General features: G+C 45.1%; 1 protein-coding gene across 1 annotated transcript in view; it reads right to left on the bottom strand.

The window, feature by feature from the left end:
- ADAMTS17 (ADAM metallopeptidase with thrombospondin type 1 motif 17) overlaps window positions 1-19,686 on the bottom strand; it is a 479,690-nt gene that overhangs the window by 380,836 nt on the left and 79,168 nt on the right. Inside the window, exons 5-7 of the mRNA XM_004372648.2 lie at window positions 19,086-19,250; window positions 7,095-7,178; window positions 6,188-6,345 (exon numbers count right to left, since the gene is read on the bottom strand). Of these exons, the coding sequence (XP_004372705.2) occupies window positions 6,188-6,345; window positions 7,095-7,178; window positions 19,086-19,250 (407 nt within the window). The remainder of the gene's footprint in view (window positions 1-6,187; window positions 6,346-7,094; window positions 7,179-19,085; window positions 19,251-19,686) is intronic.

Below are 19,686 nucleotides of genomic sequence, written 5' to 3'. Positions count from 1 at the left end.
TTCAACATATCTTTTGAGGGGACACAATTCAATCCATAACGATGCAATCAGGACCCTTCCCAATGTGCTGCAGTTAGAAAAGAACTTTTTACACAAAATGTTTCCCAATGAAGAACATGAAAGACACAAGGAAAATATTAGCCCAAGAGACAGAAAGGGCCACATAAACTAGAGACTCCATCAGCCTGAGACCAAAAGAACTAGATGGTGCCCGGCTACTACCAATGACCACCCTGAGAGGGAACACAACAGAGAGTCCCTGATGGAGCAGGAGATGAGTTGGGTGCAGAACTCAAATTCTAGTAAGAGGACCAGACTTAATGGTCTGACTGAGATTGGAGGGACCCCGGAAGACATGGCCCCCAGACTCTCCATTAGCCCAGAACTGAAACCATTCCTGAAGCCAACTCTTCAGACAAGGATTAGACTGGACTATGGGACATAAAATGATACTCGTGAAGAGAGTGCTTCTTAGCTCAAGTAGATACATGAGACTAAATGGGCAGAAATTGTCTGGAGGCAAGACGAGAAGGCAAAACGGGACAGAAGTTGGTTGAATGGACACAGGAAATCCAGGGTGGAAAGGAGGAGTGTGCTGTCACATTATAGGGAGAGCAGCTAGGGTCACATAGCAATGTGTGTATAAATGTCTGTATGAGAAACTAACTTGAACTGTAAACTTTCACTTAAAGTACAAAAAAAAAAAAGCTCTTTGACACACACATACAAAAATGTTTCCCACGTGGTATGAAAGCTGCTATGAGGAATGGAAACGAAAAGGGAAAGCAAGGCTAACCTGCAGCCTCCTTTGGCTGAGGGTCTGTTCTCGTGTGCTGATGGCTTTTTGTAAAAGGGCTAAGCCAGAAGCTTGGTCAACACTAATTTCCATGACATTTATTGCCTCTGAAAAAAATGCTATTCGTTTTCAAACTAAGACCACTTACAAGCGTTCCCTCCACCCAGACAATGAAAGGAGACAGCAAGAAAGAGAAGAGACAATATACACAAAATTCCTATAGGTTACTGATATTTTTAATAAAACACCAGAATTTATACATCCTAAATAAAAACTACTTTCCGAATAGCGGCCTTGGAAGTTTAGCTGCATATTCCAAAGATGATGTTATCTGACCTAATTTAATGATTATCTGCAAAAGCAGTCACATTAATATATACAGGTAGTCCCCAACTTACGACAGGGTTCTGTTCTGATGACTCCATCATAAGTCGGTTCTGACATAAGTTGAATCCCTCATTTTTTTTTTTGTTTTCATTATGATTGCCTTTTATTATCAGTATCTTTATAAATCCCATCTTTAATTGTCTTTGGGGGTTGGAAACATTACACACAAACTTAAGAGATATATTTTAATACATACATATATAAAGAACACACAAATCATGAAGAAAAGTTGGATGGCATTGGCATTTTGTCAGTTTCGGTAATAACTCCACTTGTGGAAGGTTCTGGATCATTTGGATTATTCCTGGGAATGAGGATGGCGTTTCTAATCAGAAAATTAGTGAGAACTGTCTATATTGTCCTTTTATTTTTTTCTTCATATATTTTTTTGTAACATCTCACTGCTATCTGGATCTGCCTATCGACTTTTAGTAAAGCAATCAGCATTTGGGTCCATGTTTTCAAGTAACTGAAGCCACTGATTTAGTTTAGAAAAAACTTCAGCTAATCTTTTCACTATAAAATGTTTTGACAATTTCTCTCCTTCCTCTTCCTCATTCTTTCTTTCTTCTTCAGCATTTCTTTCCTCTTCAAAATCCGTTAAGTCCTGATCTGTCAATTCCCCTTCTTCGTGATCTATGAGCTGTTCCATGTTGGTAATATCAAGTTCTAAATTCAGTGTTCTTGCCATATGGATGATTTTTCCACTGATCTCTTCCATCCTATTATCCTTATCAAATGCCCAGAGCATGTTCACATAACTCAGCAATTTTTTCCATACACCCTGCATGCATTTTCCTGTAACTTCTTCCCAGGAAGATGAAGTGTTCCGGATACACTGAGGAATATTATAATTCTTCCAGAAATCACGTCATGTTACCACACCTCCATCTGTTGCAGCTATTGCCTGAGCAAATGTAGTCTGTAGATAGTATGCCTTGAAGGTGGCGATTGCACCTTGATCCACAGACTGAATCACAGCTGTCGTTTTTGGGAGGTAGATACACCACTTTCACATCTTGATTTAGATCATCTACATGAAGAGGATGTCTTGGGCCCTTATTAAGTAGCAGCAGAATCTTGAAAGGAATGCTCTTCTCAAGGCAGTAAGCACACACTTCCGGGACAAAACAATCTAAAAACCAGTCTTCAAATAACACCATCATCATCCAGGCCTTGGAGTTATTTCTATAGTAGACTGGCAGCTTATTTTTGTCAATGTTTTTGAAATCTCAGGGGTTTTCAGAACGCAAACAAGAAAAGATTTTAATTTAAATCCAGCAGCATTTCCTCCAAGCAGCAGCGTGATTCTGTCTTTAAATGCCTTGAAACGAGGCATTGACTTCGCTTCTTTGTGAATATAGGTCTGTTCTGGCATCCTTTTCCAAAACAAGCCTGTTTTGTCTACGTTGAAAATCTGCTCTGGAAGATATTCTTCACCTTGTATTACCTCGTTCAGCTTGTGATTGACTTTTTCAGCAGCTTCAGCATCAGCACTTCCTGCTTTCCCAGTTATATGCACGTTAAGTAAGCCAAATCTGCGTTTGAAGTGATGAAACCAGCCCTCAGTGGCATTAAATACTCGTGGTAGTTTTCTCCTTGCTGTTCCTACAGGTTTCCAAAATGGCTGCGTGCTTCTGTTTGAATCATCAGTAAACTCACAGGAATCTCATTCTGGATTTGGTCTTCTATCCAAATCATCAACAAGCTTCCCCATCTCATGGATCAGTCCTTGCTTCTTCTTTGTTACAATTGTCAATTTTATGCCAATCACTCCTTTAACTGCCCCCAAAATCCTATTCTTATCCTTAATAATCGTCGAAACGGTTGAAGGAGACAGTCCTTCCTCATGCGTTATGTTGCCGACTTTCTTTCCATTATCAGAGGAGTTAATGATCATCTTTATATCCAGGTCTACAGCATTTCTCACCTTCTTATTTGGATTAGAATTTACAGTGGCATGACTTCTTTTGCTAGACATATTATTGGGGATATAAGCAGTGCAGGTGTTACAGTCAGAGAAATGTGAATGACTCAGCTTCAAATTAACAACTGATGCTTCTAATGGCACAAAACACCGAATAAGATCATGTTATAGGCCTGTTCTACGATGAAGTGAGCATCAGTGTCCGCCATAACATGAAGTTGGAGGTGTAATGGCTATTGGGTGGGTGCCAGTTCAATTGTTGTATGTCGTATGTTGTTAGGGTTGAATGTTTCCCAACTTTCTATCCATTGTGACTTCTGACACTGATACTGACATCACTGTAGACCAAGCCATAGCCTGCTATACAGCAGTGTTTTGAACGGTAAATCACAACATGGAACATGTGCAAGTGAACATCTGAGAATAATAACATCAGCAAATTACACGCTGCAACGCTGTATGCAGTACATATTACTAACAATGAGACGTACCAAAAAAAACAGATGGTCATAAGTGCAGTTTGTTGTAACTAGAATACATCATAAGTCAGGGACTACCTGTAGTCACATGTAGACTTAGTTCCCAAGGACTCCTTCTTGCTTCCTCAAATCAAATCTACCCTTGAAGGTTGGTAGCCTTAAGCTCAAAACTGTGAGCCACAGGATGCTCTAAAGAAACTCGCACAGGCTCCAAAGGCCATTTCCAAGAGCCTTAAGCAATGGCAGCCTCCGGACAATATGTGTGTTTTGGGAGGAGGGAGGTGACAGCTGGAAGCCCCCAGCTCTCTTTTGGTGGGCAAGCCAAGGGGAAAAGCAAGAATCAGGTCATGCTCACTCCTTGCTCCTTGGCGCCCAGTAGCACACCAGCCATATTGTAGGCAATCAGAATTGTTGACCAGACCTTTTCTAGAACATCCTAGCATACATTGATCACATCCTGTAGAAGCAGCAAATGTTCTCATAAGGGATTCCGACACTACGAAACACATTTTAACTCTTTTGTGTTGGCAAATGATGAAGCACTTACAAGAGTGACTAGGCATCTGTGGTGACTGGTGTGGCAATGTGCATGGCCTGTGTTGTCTAAAAGGAGAAGGCTGGGAGCTGCATTGCCAGGTGCCCATGCTGCAGAACTTCCAACTGGGCATAGGGATGTCACTGGGCCTCGGGGCTTGCAGCACGTGGCCCGAGAGATGCAACCAAAGAGTCTTCCTTAACTCAACACCAAAGTTTGAAACCAGACTTAACTCTTCCTGGAGGGGCAGATTTTCTTCCATCTAAAGACTTAATGTTCTCCTTTTCACACTTTCCTTCTCAACTCAGAGACAGGAAAAAAAGCCTGTAATTTGGGAAGTAGCTTTCTTAAAACAAAAACAAAAAAACTAAAACTCAAAGTCGATATATTCCTAGCAACTATAATACAATTGTGATATTTTTAATCTCACAGATTAAGTTATTAAGAAAGTGTCTGCATATTTTCTAAAAGGGCTTTTTGGTATAATCTGTACATATTTTATTTATGTTACTTAAGTGGAACAACCAAAGAAAGCCAGTTTATCTCAGAGAAGTTTGAGACATAAGAAAGAAATGAAGTAGTCCCTTGTTGTCGCTGCTGCCTGTGTGGGGAGGCAGCCCTCGGTTTCTGTCTTTCCAGAAGGACCCCTGGTGTTCCTCTCAACCTAGCAGTCCAGTTCTGTACCTACAAAGAAGCTTAGCTTTTTGCTTCAATACAGCCTCCATGTGAATTCTGCAGGCATCCCTGCCCACTTTTGTTGTCCCTAAATGGGGGATGGAATCCCTGGGTGGTACTAACAGTAAATGCACTCAGCTGCTAATTGAAAGTCCACCCAGAGGCGCCTCAGAAAATAGGTCTGGCAGTATAGTTCCAAAAAGTCAGTCACTGAAAACCACAGGGAACATACTTCTACTCTGACACACATTGGGTTGCCACAAGTCAGAACTGACTCAATGGCAACTGGTACTGGTAATTGAGGCTCAAGCCGATGGATGGTCAATCAAGTGAGGCCAGGCACGGTACACCCATGTCTGCGTGGACTTCCTTGCACAGGAAGCTCCTGGCATCACTCTCCTCCCTAACGCTGGGCATAAGACCATTTAGAAGCAGCTTCAAACACAGGTTAGCTCTTTCCCAATGGGCACATTATTTGGTGGGGGAAAGTGGCAATAATGAATTTTCTTGGAAGTTGTAAGACTTTAAATTACCTAGGATTTCAGTGTGTTATGATATTATTAATAATAATAGTAATAATAGTGCCTGATACCTATTGCACCCTTACTTCCTGCCAGGCACTGTGTAAAGCGCTTCACATGTATCTTAAGCTGAGTTCTCTAGAAAAGTAAAACCAGTATATATATATATATATATAGAGAGAGAGAGAGAGAGAGAGAGAGATTTATCTCAAAGAAATGGTTCACTTGGTTGTAGAGGGTGGCAAGTCCCAAGTCCATGGGTCAAGTGTCAGGCTAGAGGCTTCTCCTGACTCACATAGCTGTAAGGGCTGAAGAACGCAAGATGGGCAGGTCAGACAGCAGGTCAGACAGCTGGCTAACGGGCTGCGGAGGCTGATGAATCCAAGATCAGCAGCCAATACAGCAGGCCCCTGGCTCAAGTCCCAAGAACCAGAGGTCAGATAATGACAGGCTGAATGCAGGATCCAGAGCAAGGAAGCAAGCTTCACCAGATGTCCATGTGTATGTATGTAGGCCACACCCCTCAGGAAACTCCCCGTACAATTGATTGGCTGATCACATCAGATCACATCACAGAGGATAACTACATCATTACATAACTGCCAAACCACTGAGCATCACGGACGAGCCAAGCTGACACACTACCTTAACCATCACCACATGCAAGAGCGCATTTAATCCTCACACCTTGGAGGGAGGTTACAATCATCTGTTCCCATTTTACTGATGAGAAAACTGAGGCTCAGACAGGTGGCTCCAGTTCTGATTTCCAAGCCTGAATTCTCAACCAATTCTTCCCTACTTCCTCTCCAAGGAGAAACACCTTTTCCCTCTCCCATATCAGCTACAGGCTGGATTCAGCTTTACCTGGTCACGAAGACAGCCGCATCCACAGGGGGCGTATCATCCTTCCCTCCTGGAACCTGGTTGTTGCCGAGATACCGCGCTCCTCCATATTCCTCATTCTGCCAGTGACAGAAGCTCTCCAGGGACCGCTCACCGTGGTGCCCAATGGACAATTTGGCCTGAGAGAAATCAGGAGGCAATCAGAGGAGCAAACTCCCACAGAAGCCAGAGTTTATGTCTAGACTATGGTGTAGAAGTTAAGGTTGAGACAGTTCCTCACTGAGACATCTTTCAATGACGCACTGCTCCCAGTAAGAACCTAGCACTAGTGGGTATGCAGCAGATACCCACAGACAGACCGTCAGGGGCCTTATGAAGTTCAAATGAAGACTAGATTATCAGAGAAACATCCTTTCTGCAAACAGAATGGTGTAAAAAATCAAGCATCAGTCCTTCAATCTCATGTCTATTGCCTGACTCTGCAGGTAACACTGTCATGTGGGAAAGCACTCAATTGAAAACCAGAAAGTGCTACAGTAAGTCCACATTTGGGTCGAAGCTCAGGTACAGCCCCAGCAGGGTTGCCAAGTTTCCAAAGCCGTCACTACCCAGCCGTTCCGGCTAGCTGGCAGCCCAGTGCAAGACATGCCAGAGTGAAAGAGAAATGCACACAGCCCCACTGCTAAGGGCTCCCCTGAGATCCTGAGCAGAAAAGCACACCCCATGCTTCAGTAATGGTGCCCGCCCTGCTCTCATCCCACCATCCCTGGCCCCTGGCCCAGGGCACACTGTTGTCTCCTGCAAAGCCAGGGAGGGAGAATAAGACAGACAGCCACCTGGACGCCTCCATAGCACTCAGGGGCAACCAGGGAGCTTCGAGAAGAGTTACTTTTTCTGTGTGCTCTGAAAGGTGCCTCAGGGGACTTACAGGACGTTGTCGTAGCAGGACAAGCTTTGTAACTTGAATGTTAACTTTAATTCCGAGGCTCTGGTGCTGAAACATATTGTATACCTATCAAGAGAGAAAAAAGAAATTGATGAAGATATAAGTTTTTAAAAAAATACAGTAGTATCGTGGATGGGATCCTGAAACTGTAAAAAACGACATTAGGTAAAAACTGAGGAAATCTGAAAAATGTATGGACTTCAGTTAATAATGAAGTATCAATACTGGTTCATTAATTGTAGCCAATGTACCATAATAATATAAGATGTTAATAATAGAAGAAACTGCATTTGGGGGAGGGGTTAGTATACAGGAATGCTCTCTACCATCTGCTCAAACCTTCCATAAATCTAAAAGTGTTCCAAAAGCATAAATTCTATTAACTGAAAAAAAATTATTAAAAATGCAGCTTACGCTCTTCCAGTCCAAAAAAAAAATCAAAGACTAACTATGTGAAATTCAAATTTCAGTGTCCATAAATAAAGTTTTATTGGCACATATAAAAATACATATGTATGAGAAATATAACCCAGATTTTATTTAAAAGGCTTTCTGAGACCAAATAAACTCCCTTAAAACTGAAACTTCCCCTCATAAAAAAAATGTATGTGATTAAAAAAAAAACACCTCTGGAATCACACACATGTATACAAATACATACACACATACACTTACACAAAACTAAGTTGGACATCAGTATACAGGAAGATGTATAGAACAAGTGATTTTTAAAAAAAAGAAATAGAGTTTTAGATGATCCTGGCAGGAAGCTCAAAACTCCAGTCCTGGGCTTTCCTGCAGGAGTTGGAGAGGAGCTGTATGATGCAGAGAGAGAGACCTGCCTTCTGGGCACCGGCTGCGTGCCGGCCTGTCCTGGGCACATCGCAGGATCATCTCCAGACCTCACCACTACCTGGCACATCGCAGGATCATCTCCAGCCCTCACCACTACCTGGCACATTGCGGGTTCATCTCCAGCCCTCACCCACTACCTGGCCAGGTGGATGTCTCCACCTGCTCTCAGCCACAGACACCAGCTCAGTGAGGCAAACAAACAGGACCTGTAGCCAGCTGATGACCCAGATCCAAACCCAGGTTTGTCCAGCCAAAAGGTCCATATTCCTTTCTTTATTCCCTGAATTCCTCATTCTAAATAAAGTCTGTCACTGAGATAAAGTTCTAGTCACAGAAAAGGGTCTGTCGTTCTCAATTTTGCACCTCTTGTTGGCAGAACACAATAACAGACCTTAGTATCAAGAAGCCAAAGGGAGGTGTTACGAGGTGAAGAGATGTAGGAAGCTTCAAACAAGACAGAGGAACCAAAGATTATGTGGATGGGAAAAAAAAAAAAAAAAAACCCTGTAAGACTTGAGGAGCCCTTGAGGAGCCCAAGATCGTTATGACCCTCCCAAGTCTCTTTTCAGTAATATGGAGACAGCAGAACCCAGAAAGGTAAAGTGGGGAGGTGATAAAGGGCATAGTGTAAGATATGGGGAAGTCCCCAGGTGGTACAAATGGTTAACGCACTTGGCTGCTAACCAAAAGGCTAGAGGTTCAAGTCCACTCAGAGGTGCCTCGGGAGAAAGGCCTGGTGATCTACGTCCAAAAAATCAGCCACTGAAAACTCTATGCAGTACCATTCTACTCTGACAGACATGAGTTAAAAACCAACTCCACGGCAACTGGTGGTAAGATATGGAGGGAACAGGGGATCGGAACCTCTTTAATATTCCACTTGGTTTTTTCTTGTAGACACAACTAGAAGGGAGACTTTTCCAGCAAGAGCACCGAAAATTACTCCACTTTGTGCTGCATTTACACCATCAATATAGCAGCAGCAACACAAACCAACAACCACAGCAGGCAACATAGCCAGGGTCAGTTCAGGCAAAGTGACACTGGTCAACAACTCAGTGTCCACCACACACGTGCTGGAAGCTGAGCACGAGCAGCATTTGAACATCTGTGGGGAAAAGGGATTAGGTACGTTACTGCTGGATTTTTACTCTCTAAAAACTACTATTAAAGTTAAATAAGACGCATCACTGTCTAATATTTTCTCCCACAAGGAAAAATAGAATGCGTTCAGTTGTTCTGTTCTCACTTCATTTTTTTTTTTTTTTTTGTCAGAATTTCTTTTCCTCAGGAACAAAATAGCAGTTATTTATTTCCTACTGGACCAGCCACGGGCCAATTCTAAAGTCATCTCTTAATCATGTATACCCAAACCTGCGTGAAGAAGGGCAAAGCACATAACTTTTTCCTTGTTTCTATATTTCAAGAACCACCCAACGGCTGCAATTCACATTTTTCCGAAAATATTCACCATTAGGACCGGGCCCAAACTGGAAAACCTCAGTTCACGAAATTTCAAAACATGAACATTGAGGAGAATGAAAACTGGAGGTTATGAGACAGAATTCAAATGGTATAGTGTTTCATGGTGTAACCTAAATACCCAATGCCTGTCACATCGATGCCAGCCAAACACCACAGACATTAAGAAATATTGTAGGCTTAAGGAAATAACCTGGTAAAGTGATTCTCAGGGATACTCTGACAGGCCACATGAAAAAGAGTAAAGGACCCACATGGAATGACGTAAGTTTCAGGAAAAACAAAACAACAGGAAGACATGTGCTTACCAGAGTCTCTTGTTTTCATCTTGCTGGCTAACAGTTCAGAATTATGTGCATTCCATACACACTGACCCCAACACTCAGTCAGTCACTTCCCTTGGAGCTTGCTGTTAGCTGCTGTTCAGTTGGCCCCCAACTCATGGTGACCCCATGCACGACGGACAAAACATTGTCCCGTCTAGTGCCATCCCAATGATGTGGATTAGACCATTGTGTTCCATACGGTTTTCACTGGCTGATTTTTGGAAGTAGATTGCCAGGCCTTTCTTCCTATTCTGTCTTAATCTGGAAGCTCTGCTGAAACCTGTTCAGCATCATAGCAATATGCAAGCCTCCAGAGACAGATGGGCAGTGGGTGTACATGAGGTACATCAGCTGGGAATTGAACCCAGGCCTCCACATGGAAGGCGAGAATTCTGCCCTTGAACCATCATTGTCCTCCGAGCAAATGTACACAAAAAAAGATGTGCAATGGAAGGGAGAAAAAAGCTTCAAGCTCTAAATCATGTTCTCTAATAAGGCTGTAAAAAGGCGTTTCCTTCTGACACATAACTAGGGCATCCCCACCCAAAACAGTAGGTATCAGAGCCCGACCACCAGATACAGTGCTGTGTCTGCCGCCTGGCGTGTGCTGTCCAACACCAGCACAGCCCCACAGAGCAGGAGGACACAGGGGACTCCATATCTGGCTGCCCAGCCAGGCCCACCAGGCGAAAATCTGACAACAGCCACAACACACTCGGCAGTGGGCCCCCGAGACATGTACAAACTCTCCCCGCTTCTTCCCATGGAAACTCGGGCTCAGGAGCAAACTCGGAGGCTGTGGCCACCCACTGTTAAGGGAGACACCTGGTCGGCCTGAGAACAGCACAGCCAATCGTCTGGAAAGTCTGTCTCCGGCCTCCAGATGTGGCCACGTCCCAGGCAAGTGTTCGGACCCTGGCTATGTGTGTCACATTTCCTTGGCAGCCAGGGGCCGAGCCAGCCGGCCTGCTGCCAGCAGTGCACCAAGCTCTCCAGGCTGGGCAATGGGGGAGCACGGCAGGGGGTGGGCAGGGACCAGGGAAGGAACAGATGACGGGCTGTGGGAGGAGTTGCCCACAGTGCAGCCCGTCTTCACAAGAGCATGCCTTTCTCGGGGCTGGGTGCTCTGCGGGACCCTCACACTTCACCCTCAGGGCCCATCCCCACGAATGGGAAAGGCTGCATTCTCCAGCGCAGTGGCTCCCCGAATGCGGTCCCCAGACCAGCAGCATCAGCACTTGGAAATGCCAAGTTCTCACCCCTGCCCCCCCGAGACCTGCTGACTCAGAAACCCCGGGGGGCCCCTGACCATCTGTGTCTGACAGTCCCTTGGGGGCTCCTGTTCCACTGGAGTGTGAGAACCCCGGCTGGGGTATAATGCTAGTTACACCTGTAACCAGAGAGCAGCGCCTTGTCTGTTTCACATGGTAATTGAGTAAAATTTATGTCATTTTTCCTCCAAAGAGAACTTGCCTGGAACGTCTTAGGTTTTTCATTCCATTCCATGGTTGTTAAGGAAGCTAAAAACAACCAAAGCTCTGTGGAGCAGCCTGGCTTTCCAATTGGGCTGCCCAAACCAGGGTTTCCGGTGTCAGCACTACCTGTCTCTATCTGCAGTGTATTCCTTACCCCTTTACCTGTGACCCCATCACCCCAAGCAAACGCACATCAAGTTAGTCCCTAAGAAGGCATCGAGCCACATTTGGAGGACAGACAGACACAAGCCCAGGCGCCCTTCAGCTGCTTGGTGCCAGCTCGAAGACACCCCTGGAAGGGGCTTCTTCCTCTGCAGTCCTTGCGCAGGTAAGTGGTTTCCAGGGGCACTGATGCTTCTTCCACAGCCTGGAGAAAGACATTCTGGAGAGAAGCTGGCAACCACACCAGCAGGCTTTCTCCTGGGTCCAAGCCCCCAGCAAGCATGCTCTGACGGGGACATGTGGTTCACTGGCTTCACGTTCCCACTCGCTGCTCCTGGGGGCTTATCTGATGACCACCCCCCTGCCACCCCCAGCTACAACCATTCCCATCCTCCAGGCTTAAAGGTATCTTACTTATAGCAGAAACAGCCACCAACACCACCACCACCAGTTGCTGTCAAGCCAACTCCGACTCATGGCGACCCTATGGGTGTCAGAGTAGAACTGTGTTCCATAGGGTTTTCAACGGCTGATCTTTTGGAAGTAAATCACCAGGCCTTTCTTCTGAAGCACCTCTGGGTGGACTTCAGCCTCTGACCTTTCAGTTAGTAGCTGTGCATGTTAACTGTTTTCACACTCAAGGACTTCAAAACAGCCACAGGAAAGGGAATTCTTTTAATTTCCTAGGGTTTGAGGGATTGAAGAATGGCAGCTGCAGTGGGGGGAAGGGGAGCTTGTTAAAACAAGGCGTAATGTCTGAATGTCAGGTTCTTGGGTGGTGCAAACGGCTTGCTCCTGGCTACAAACCTCCTGGTTGGTGGTCTGAACTCACCAGGTGGCGCCATGAAAGAAAGGCTTAGAGATTGGCTTCCATAAGTCTTACAATATGGATGGAGCTGGAAGACATTATGCTGAGTGAAATAACTCAATCACAAAAGGACAAATACCGTATGAACTCACTTATATAACAAGACAAGAAAAGGAAAATGCATAGAGAACAGTTTAATATTGGTTACCACGGGTGGGAAGGAGGGGCAAATTGGGGGTTAACAGTGATGGAAATACCATATTGATTAAGGGTAGGGTTGCACAGCGATTATTATGATTTCTGTCAATAAGTTCTACACCTGTCAAAAGTTGAATTGGCAAAAGCTATGTGACAGACATATTTACAACAATGGCAAAGAAAATAAAAACAGTAGCTGCTGAGGCTGCTTATGTACAACCAAAATCCTCAAGGGATTTCGTTTCTTGGTTTGGAGATTTAGGATCATGGTTTCATGTCACATCTCAGTTAATTGGCCTGATAACATGTTTAGTGCTTCTGTTCTACCTCCTAGTTCGTTGCGTAGTGCCTGGAGTCTTAAAGGCTTGCAGGCGGCCATCCAAGACATATCCATTGGTCTCTATTCAGCTGGTGCAACAGAGGATAAAGGAGTGTCAGGAATAGGAGGAGGAAATGGAGTCTGTGGCTAATGGCCTCCATGAAAAAATGCCTCCTTTGCCATAAGACCAGATGGACTGGATGGTGTCTGGCTACCTTTATTGAACATTTTAATCAAAGATTCCATAGAAGAATCCTGATCAAAAGGGGGAAAATGCAGAACAGAATTCAAATTCTCATGGACTTCAGACTTCCTGGAGCCATGGAGGGTGGATGAACCCCTGAAACTGCTGCCCTGAAATAATCTTTAAACCTTAAAACAAAAATATTCCCTAAAGTCTTCTTAAAACCAAACAATAGTTTAGCTTAAGTAGTAGAAAATATTTGCCTTGAGCATTATGCTCTTTTAAAAACTATTTATGGGATCCAACTGACAACAGCAACTTGAAAGATTAGATAGGAACCTTAGGGGATGGTGAGTTCATGTTAATGAAGGGTGAACAACTCAGAAAAGGAGGGTGAGAATGGTTGTGCAACTTGAAGAATGTTAATCAATGTCACTGCATGGTACATGTAGAAATTGTTGAATTGGTGTATGTTTTGCTGTGTATATTCTCAACAACAACAACAAAATAAATAAAGTTAAAAAAAAAAACCCTCTATAGAGCAGTAACACAGAGAGTCGCCATGAGTCAGAATCAACTTGATGGCAACAGGTTTAGTTTTTGTTTTTGGCAGTTACTTATTTTATTGTTCCTATCTAATCTTTCAAGTTGTTGCTGTCAATTTGATCCCATATATAGCTCTTAAAAGAGCTGTGCAGAAGATTTCAAACGGTGGCTTGAGAAGACAAAGTAAAGTATTACATTGACATGTGCAAAGACCTGGCGTTAGAAAACCAAAAGGGAAGAACACACTTAGCATTTCTCAAGCTGAAAGAACTGAAGAAAAAATTCAAGCCTCAAGTTGTAATATTGTATGATTCTACGGGGAAAATAATAAACAATGCAGGAAGCATCAAAAGGAAGATGGAAGGAATACACAGAGTCACTATACCAAAATGAATTGGTTGACATTCAACCATTTGTGATCAGGAACCAATGGTACTGAAGGAAGAGGCCCAAGGTGCACTGAAGGCATTGGTGAAAAACAAGTCTCCAGTAATTGACGGAATACCAATTGAGATGTTTCAACAAACAGAAGCAGTGCTAGAAGTGCTCATTCACCTATGCCAAGAAATTTGTAAGACAGCTACCTGGCCAATCGACTGGAAGAGATCCATATTTATGTCTATTCCAAAGAAAGGTGATCCAATCAAATGCAGAACAATATCATTAATATTACATGTAAGTAAAATTTTGCTGAAGATCATTCAAAAGCAGCTGCAGCAGTACATCAACAGGGAACTGCCAGAAGATCGAGCTGGACTCAGAAGAGGATGTGAAACAAGTGATATCATTGCTTATGTCAGATGGATCCTGGTTGAAAGCAGAGAATACCAGAAAGATGTTTACCTATGTTTATTGACTATGCAAAGGCATTCAACAGCGTGGATTGTAACAAATTATGGATAACATTGTGAAGAATGGGAATTCCAGAATGCTTAATTATGCTCAAGAGGAACCTGTACATAGATGAAGAGGCAGTTGCTCAGACAGAACAAGGGGATACTGCGTGGTTTAAAGTCAGAAAAGGTGTGCGTCAAGATTGTATCCTCTCACCATACTTACTCAATCTGTATGCTGAGCAAATAATCCAAGAAGCTGGACTATATGAAGAAGAATGGGGCATCAGGATTGGAGGAAGACTCATTAACAACCTGCGTTATGCACATAACACAATCTTGCCTGCTGAAAGTGAAGAGGACTTGAAGCACTTACTGATGAAAATCAAAGACCACAGCCTTCAGTATGGACTACACCTCAACAAAAAGAAAACAAAAATCCTCACAACTGGACCAATAAGCAACATCATGATAAGTGGAGAAAAGACTGAAGTTGTGAAGAATTTCATTTTACTTGGATCCACAATCAACACTCATGGAAGCAGCAGTCAAGAAATCAAAAGACGCACTGCAATTGGGCAACTCTGCTGTAAAAGACCTCTTTAAAGTGTTAAAAAGCAAAGATGTCACTTTGAGGACTAACATGCGCCTGATCCAAGCCATGTTATTTTCAATCACCTCATATGCATGCAAAAGCTGGACAATGAGTTAAGAAGACAAAGAAGAATTGACGTTTTTGAATTGTGCTGCTGGTGAAGAATACTGAATATACCATGGACTGCCAAAGGAATGAACAATTCTGTCTTGGAAGAAGTACAACCAGAATGCTCCTTAGAAGCAAAGGTGGCGAGTCTACATCTCACATACTTTGGAAATGTTATCAGAAGGGATTAGTCCCCTGGAGAAGGACATCATGCTTGGTAAAGTAGAGGGTCAGCAAAAAAGAGGAAGACCCTCAACAAGATAGACTGACACAATGGCTCCAACAACGGGCTCAAGCATAACAATGATTGTGAGGATGGCACAGGACCGGGCAGTGTTTCGTTCCATTGTACATAGGGTTGCTATGATTGGAACCGACTTGATGGCACCTAACAACAATTGCTTGGTTTTAAGAAGACTTTAGGGGTTATTTTTGGTTGAAGGTTTAAGGATTATCTCAGGGCAATAGTTTCAGTGGTTCATCAACTTCTATGGCACCAGAAAGTCTGGAGCCCATGAGAATTTTAAATTCTGTTCTGCATTTTCCCCCTTTTGATCAGGATTCTTCTATGGGTTTGGTTTTAATGTCCAAATTTAATGTATTTTTACATTTACTTAATAGTGACTGGCAACTAGAGCAGCAGAAAAGGGTTGAGTGGTCAGAGTAAGCGTGAGTGGGCATGGTACTCTGGCCTGATCAGACTGGCCAAGAAACCAAAGTCCAGATGACCAAGAGCTAAATGTTAAGACACTGCCCTTCACCACAGTGGGACTGCTGGTATTAGGGAGGCCAGGAATCACCTAAATCTAAATTTAATGTGTCTTGCCCCACATCTGCCCTCAGCAGTGGGCTCTTGAGCCCCTGAAGTCTTAGTACAGGAAGCTGCAGCAGAGTGAGAGGTGTCTAATAAATCCAAGGACCTGACCCATCAAGCACTGACTTCAGTCCTTCCAGTCCACAGCAGGGGGCAGTAGTGATCCCCATGTACCATCCCTCCCTGCCTTGTGATAAAACAACTGCCCCTGACCAGATGATAAATGATGCAAGCAAATATCAAAGCAGAAGCTTTGTTTTATGACTACTTTAGTTATCATAACGGATGTTCATTCCTTACACTTATGCCCTGGACAATTAAATAAATACATGAAATAAAATTATCTGCAGATGAAAGAGTCTGGCATGTAGCCAGGCACCACCAGCCCTCACCCAGGGTTTCATCTGGGCAGACTGAAGCACTGCAATCTCACCATTAACCATACCGCCAAAGGAGATCTGAAGTTGTGTAAATGAAGAGCAAGGAAATATTTCTGAGAAACCAGTGCCAAGCACTAGGACCAGCTGATGGAACTCTCAGAGTGCGTAATTTCACAAGGGGGTGGCCTAGGGCCCTTGTCCTGCACTCACAGAGGCCCACGCTTTGCAAACCACACCAGCTGATGGTCCTCCAGGGCCTGCATGGCACGTGTGCTTTGCAGAAGAGCCCATTGGCTGCCCAACACTGCACCTTCCTTGTGGCAGGCACTAACAGCCCTGACCCACTGGTCAGGAGGTAGGCTCAGAGCAGTTCCGACACTGCCCACATCTCTCCCCTGGTAAGTGGCAGAGCAGGGATTTGACCCAGGCCTGCCTGAATCTAAACCCCACACTCTAACCTCTACCCCACCTTCCCTCTAATCAGCCCTCCTTGACCCTGCTTCCACCTAGCTAGGCTCACCTCACTCCTCTCCTTCAGCCAAAAAAATCCAGTTGCCATCAAGTCGACTGCGACCCCATGTGTGTCAAAGCAGAACCGCTCCATAGGGTTTTCAATGGCTGATCTTTCAGAAGTAGCTCTCCAGGCCTTTCTTCCAAGACACCTCTGGGTGGACGCGAACCTTCAACCTTTTGGTTAGTAGCCGAGCACGTGAATGGTTTGCACTACCCAATGACTCCTAGAGTCCTCTGCCATTGCTGTTTCTACTTCTTTACTTCCTGTTCACTTTGCAGTTCACCGCTACCAAGCATCCACTCCCAACAATCCCTAAAGCTATTCCACCAGGACCCAGATTGCAGCATCCAGTACTGCTCAACAGTCTCCTCCTGCGCCTCTCATCCTCCCAGGTCTTCGTCTGCACATCCACTGGCTCCCCATCTTCATCTTCCCCCAGGACTGACTTTGGCCAACTACCTACCCAATACACTCCACCGAACAACGCCAGCCTCTTCCACAGCTTCAGTGGCCAGCTCTCTGCCCACAAACTCCAAATCCTTATTTCCAGCCAAGATCTCCATCCTGTCTTCCCACCAAAACTAAAACCAAACTCACTGCCATCGAGTCGATTCCAACTCATAGCGACACTATAGGACAGCGTAGAATTGCCCCATAAGGTTTCCAAGGAGTACCTGGTGGATTCAAACTGCTGACCTTTTGGTTAGCAGCTGTAGCCCTTAACCACTAAGCCACCAGGGCCCTCAAATTCAGCATGTGCAGATGGGATTCCTCCCCATGTCCCCAAACCCTCTCCTCCTCCATTTCTCAGCCAGGGGTTCCAGCTTTAAACCTGGGGGTCCCGGGACCTCTCTCACCTCCTCCTGCCTCTCCAGCCCCTGCATCCTACCATCACTGACTCCCATGGGTCTTTCTTGCTAGCGCAGACTCCTCTCCAGTGCAACCACCTTATCCATCGTCACTCCTGCCATCTGAGTCCAGACTCCCCTCCTGACGCCACACACCCCGGTTCAGGGGTCGCCTACTGGTCCCTTCTGGCTGGACTTGAATTTTCCTACCCCAATCCATCCTCCACACAGCTGCTGGGGTTGGTCTTTCAACACCAATCCAGATACCTCTCTTCCCTGCTTAAACCTCCACAGTGGCCCCACTGTCTTGGAGAAAGCCGGACTCCTCAGAATGCATTACCTTGCTCCATCCACATCTGCACTTTTAAGGCTCCTCAGCTCCCTGCCCTAGCCTAATGGAATCACCTGCCCATCTCTCCCAAATGCAGCTGTGCCCCCTGTATGACCTGCCTTTCCTTCCTACCCCACCTCCAATCTGGCCAACATTTACTCTCTCCCAATTCAAGGTTCTCTTTCATGAAGCTTCCCTCCTGCAGGATGCAATCACTCCCCTACCCCCCACCTCCACCACCCCGACTCTGCAGATACTCCCACTGTGACGCGACAGCTTTATTCATCTGTCAGTGCCACTGCCTTCTGAAGGAAGGACCAGGCCTTTTTGGTACTTGTGTCCCCAGCACCTACCAAAATGCCTGTAGGTTTTAAAATGTTTGTTAGGAAAAGGGATGGGTGGGTGAGGTGCAATGCATGCTAAGATTCTTCATGTCTAAAGTTTGAGGACTGTAGCCTCACCAGCCTCCCTGCCATCACATAAAGAAAACTTCCCTTTGAATGGACATGGGAAATCGGAGGTGGAAAGGAGGAGTATGCTGTCACATTATAGGGAGAGCAACTAGGGTCACATAACAATGTGTGTATAAATTTTTGGATGAGAACTAACTTGAACTGTAAACTTTCACATAAAGTACAATTTAAAAAAAAAGAAAGAAAGCTTCCCTCTAGTCCATTCAACAGTCTGATGCAGACATGGGTTACATCACGGCTCCTTCCTTAGGTCCTCAATTCAAACGCTCTCCCTCCTTTCTGCCAGGCCCTCAGGGCACACATCAAGCTGTGTTTCACACTACAGTTTCATTTGACTCCTCCCACTAGTTGGCTGACTCCCTAGAGCAGGCTGTGGCTGTCGACTTTGTGTCCCTCTTGGAGTGGGTCTTGCACATGGCAGTGTCTGGTAAAGCCTCTAGTAATGAAGAACAAGCAGGGACAGCTCGTTGAGCAGACCCGGGCCCTTGCACATTACCAAGAGCCTCGACCAGGGTGGCACTGGCAGGGCAGGCACTCTCTCATGGGGATGCCCGCCACTCCTCGTCCCTCCACAATGCCCAGCAATTGTAGGTTATGTATGTCCCCACCTTCCCAGCTTCTTCCTTAACTGGGGAGATCATTAAGACACAGCACCTGCTTCCTGAGCACCCATCAAGGAGTATACGGTGCACCCTGCATAAACGCCCATGCCCAGCACTTACCATGTTCATGACGGTGAGGATGAACCTCTGGGCTGCCTCTGCTCCATGGTACTGGACCATGTTGGCGTCAGCCACCACCATGGTCTCCACTGTATACTCGTGGGTGAGCTGGATGGCATTCCTCCGCTCTCGCCAGTCCCTCGAAGGCCTGTCTCTCCTTGACTTCTTATGTCCTAGAAAATGATGGAGATATTTGTGTAGCTCTTGGCATCTTGATTGTCAAAGCCACACACAGTGAACAGGCCTTCCATTGAGCTCTCCCAAGAAGAGTTCAGTGAGGACCGGGCAGCAGAGGGCCAGAGAGTCCATTATCTCCAGCATCGTGTGGTTGGACCTCAGTCCACTCATGTGGGGTAGAGGGGCAGGAGCAGACACACAGCCAGCTTGTGGGGACCAGTGGCTCACACACACCCATCACAGCCAACAAGGCCCATGGGACTGACTACCACAGGCAAGAAGAGCCGTCCCTTCAAAAGGACATGGAGAGCAGCACAAAATCTGCAGTGGACTGGATATCCATTTGCAGAAAAATGAAACAGGACCCATACCTCACACCGTATACAAAAACGACTTCAAAATGGATCAAAGACCTGAATATAAA

The sequence above is a fragment of the Trichechus manatus genome, unplaced genomic scaffold (assembly GCF_000243295.1).
Source record: "Trichechus manatus latirostris isolate Lorelei unplaced genomic scaffold, TriManLat1.0 scaffold00019, whole genome shotgun sequence".
Lineage (NCBI taxonomy): Eukaryota > Metazoa > Chordata > Mammalia > Sirenia > Trichechidae > Trichechus > Trichechus manatus.
This window is presented reverse-complemented; position numbering and strand designations above follow the sequence as displayed.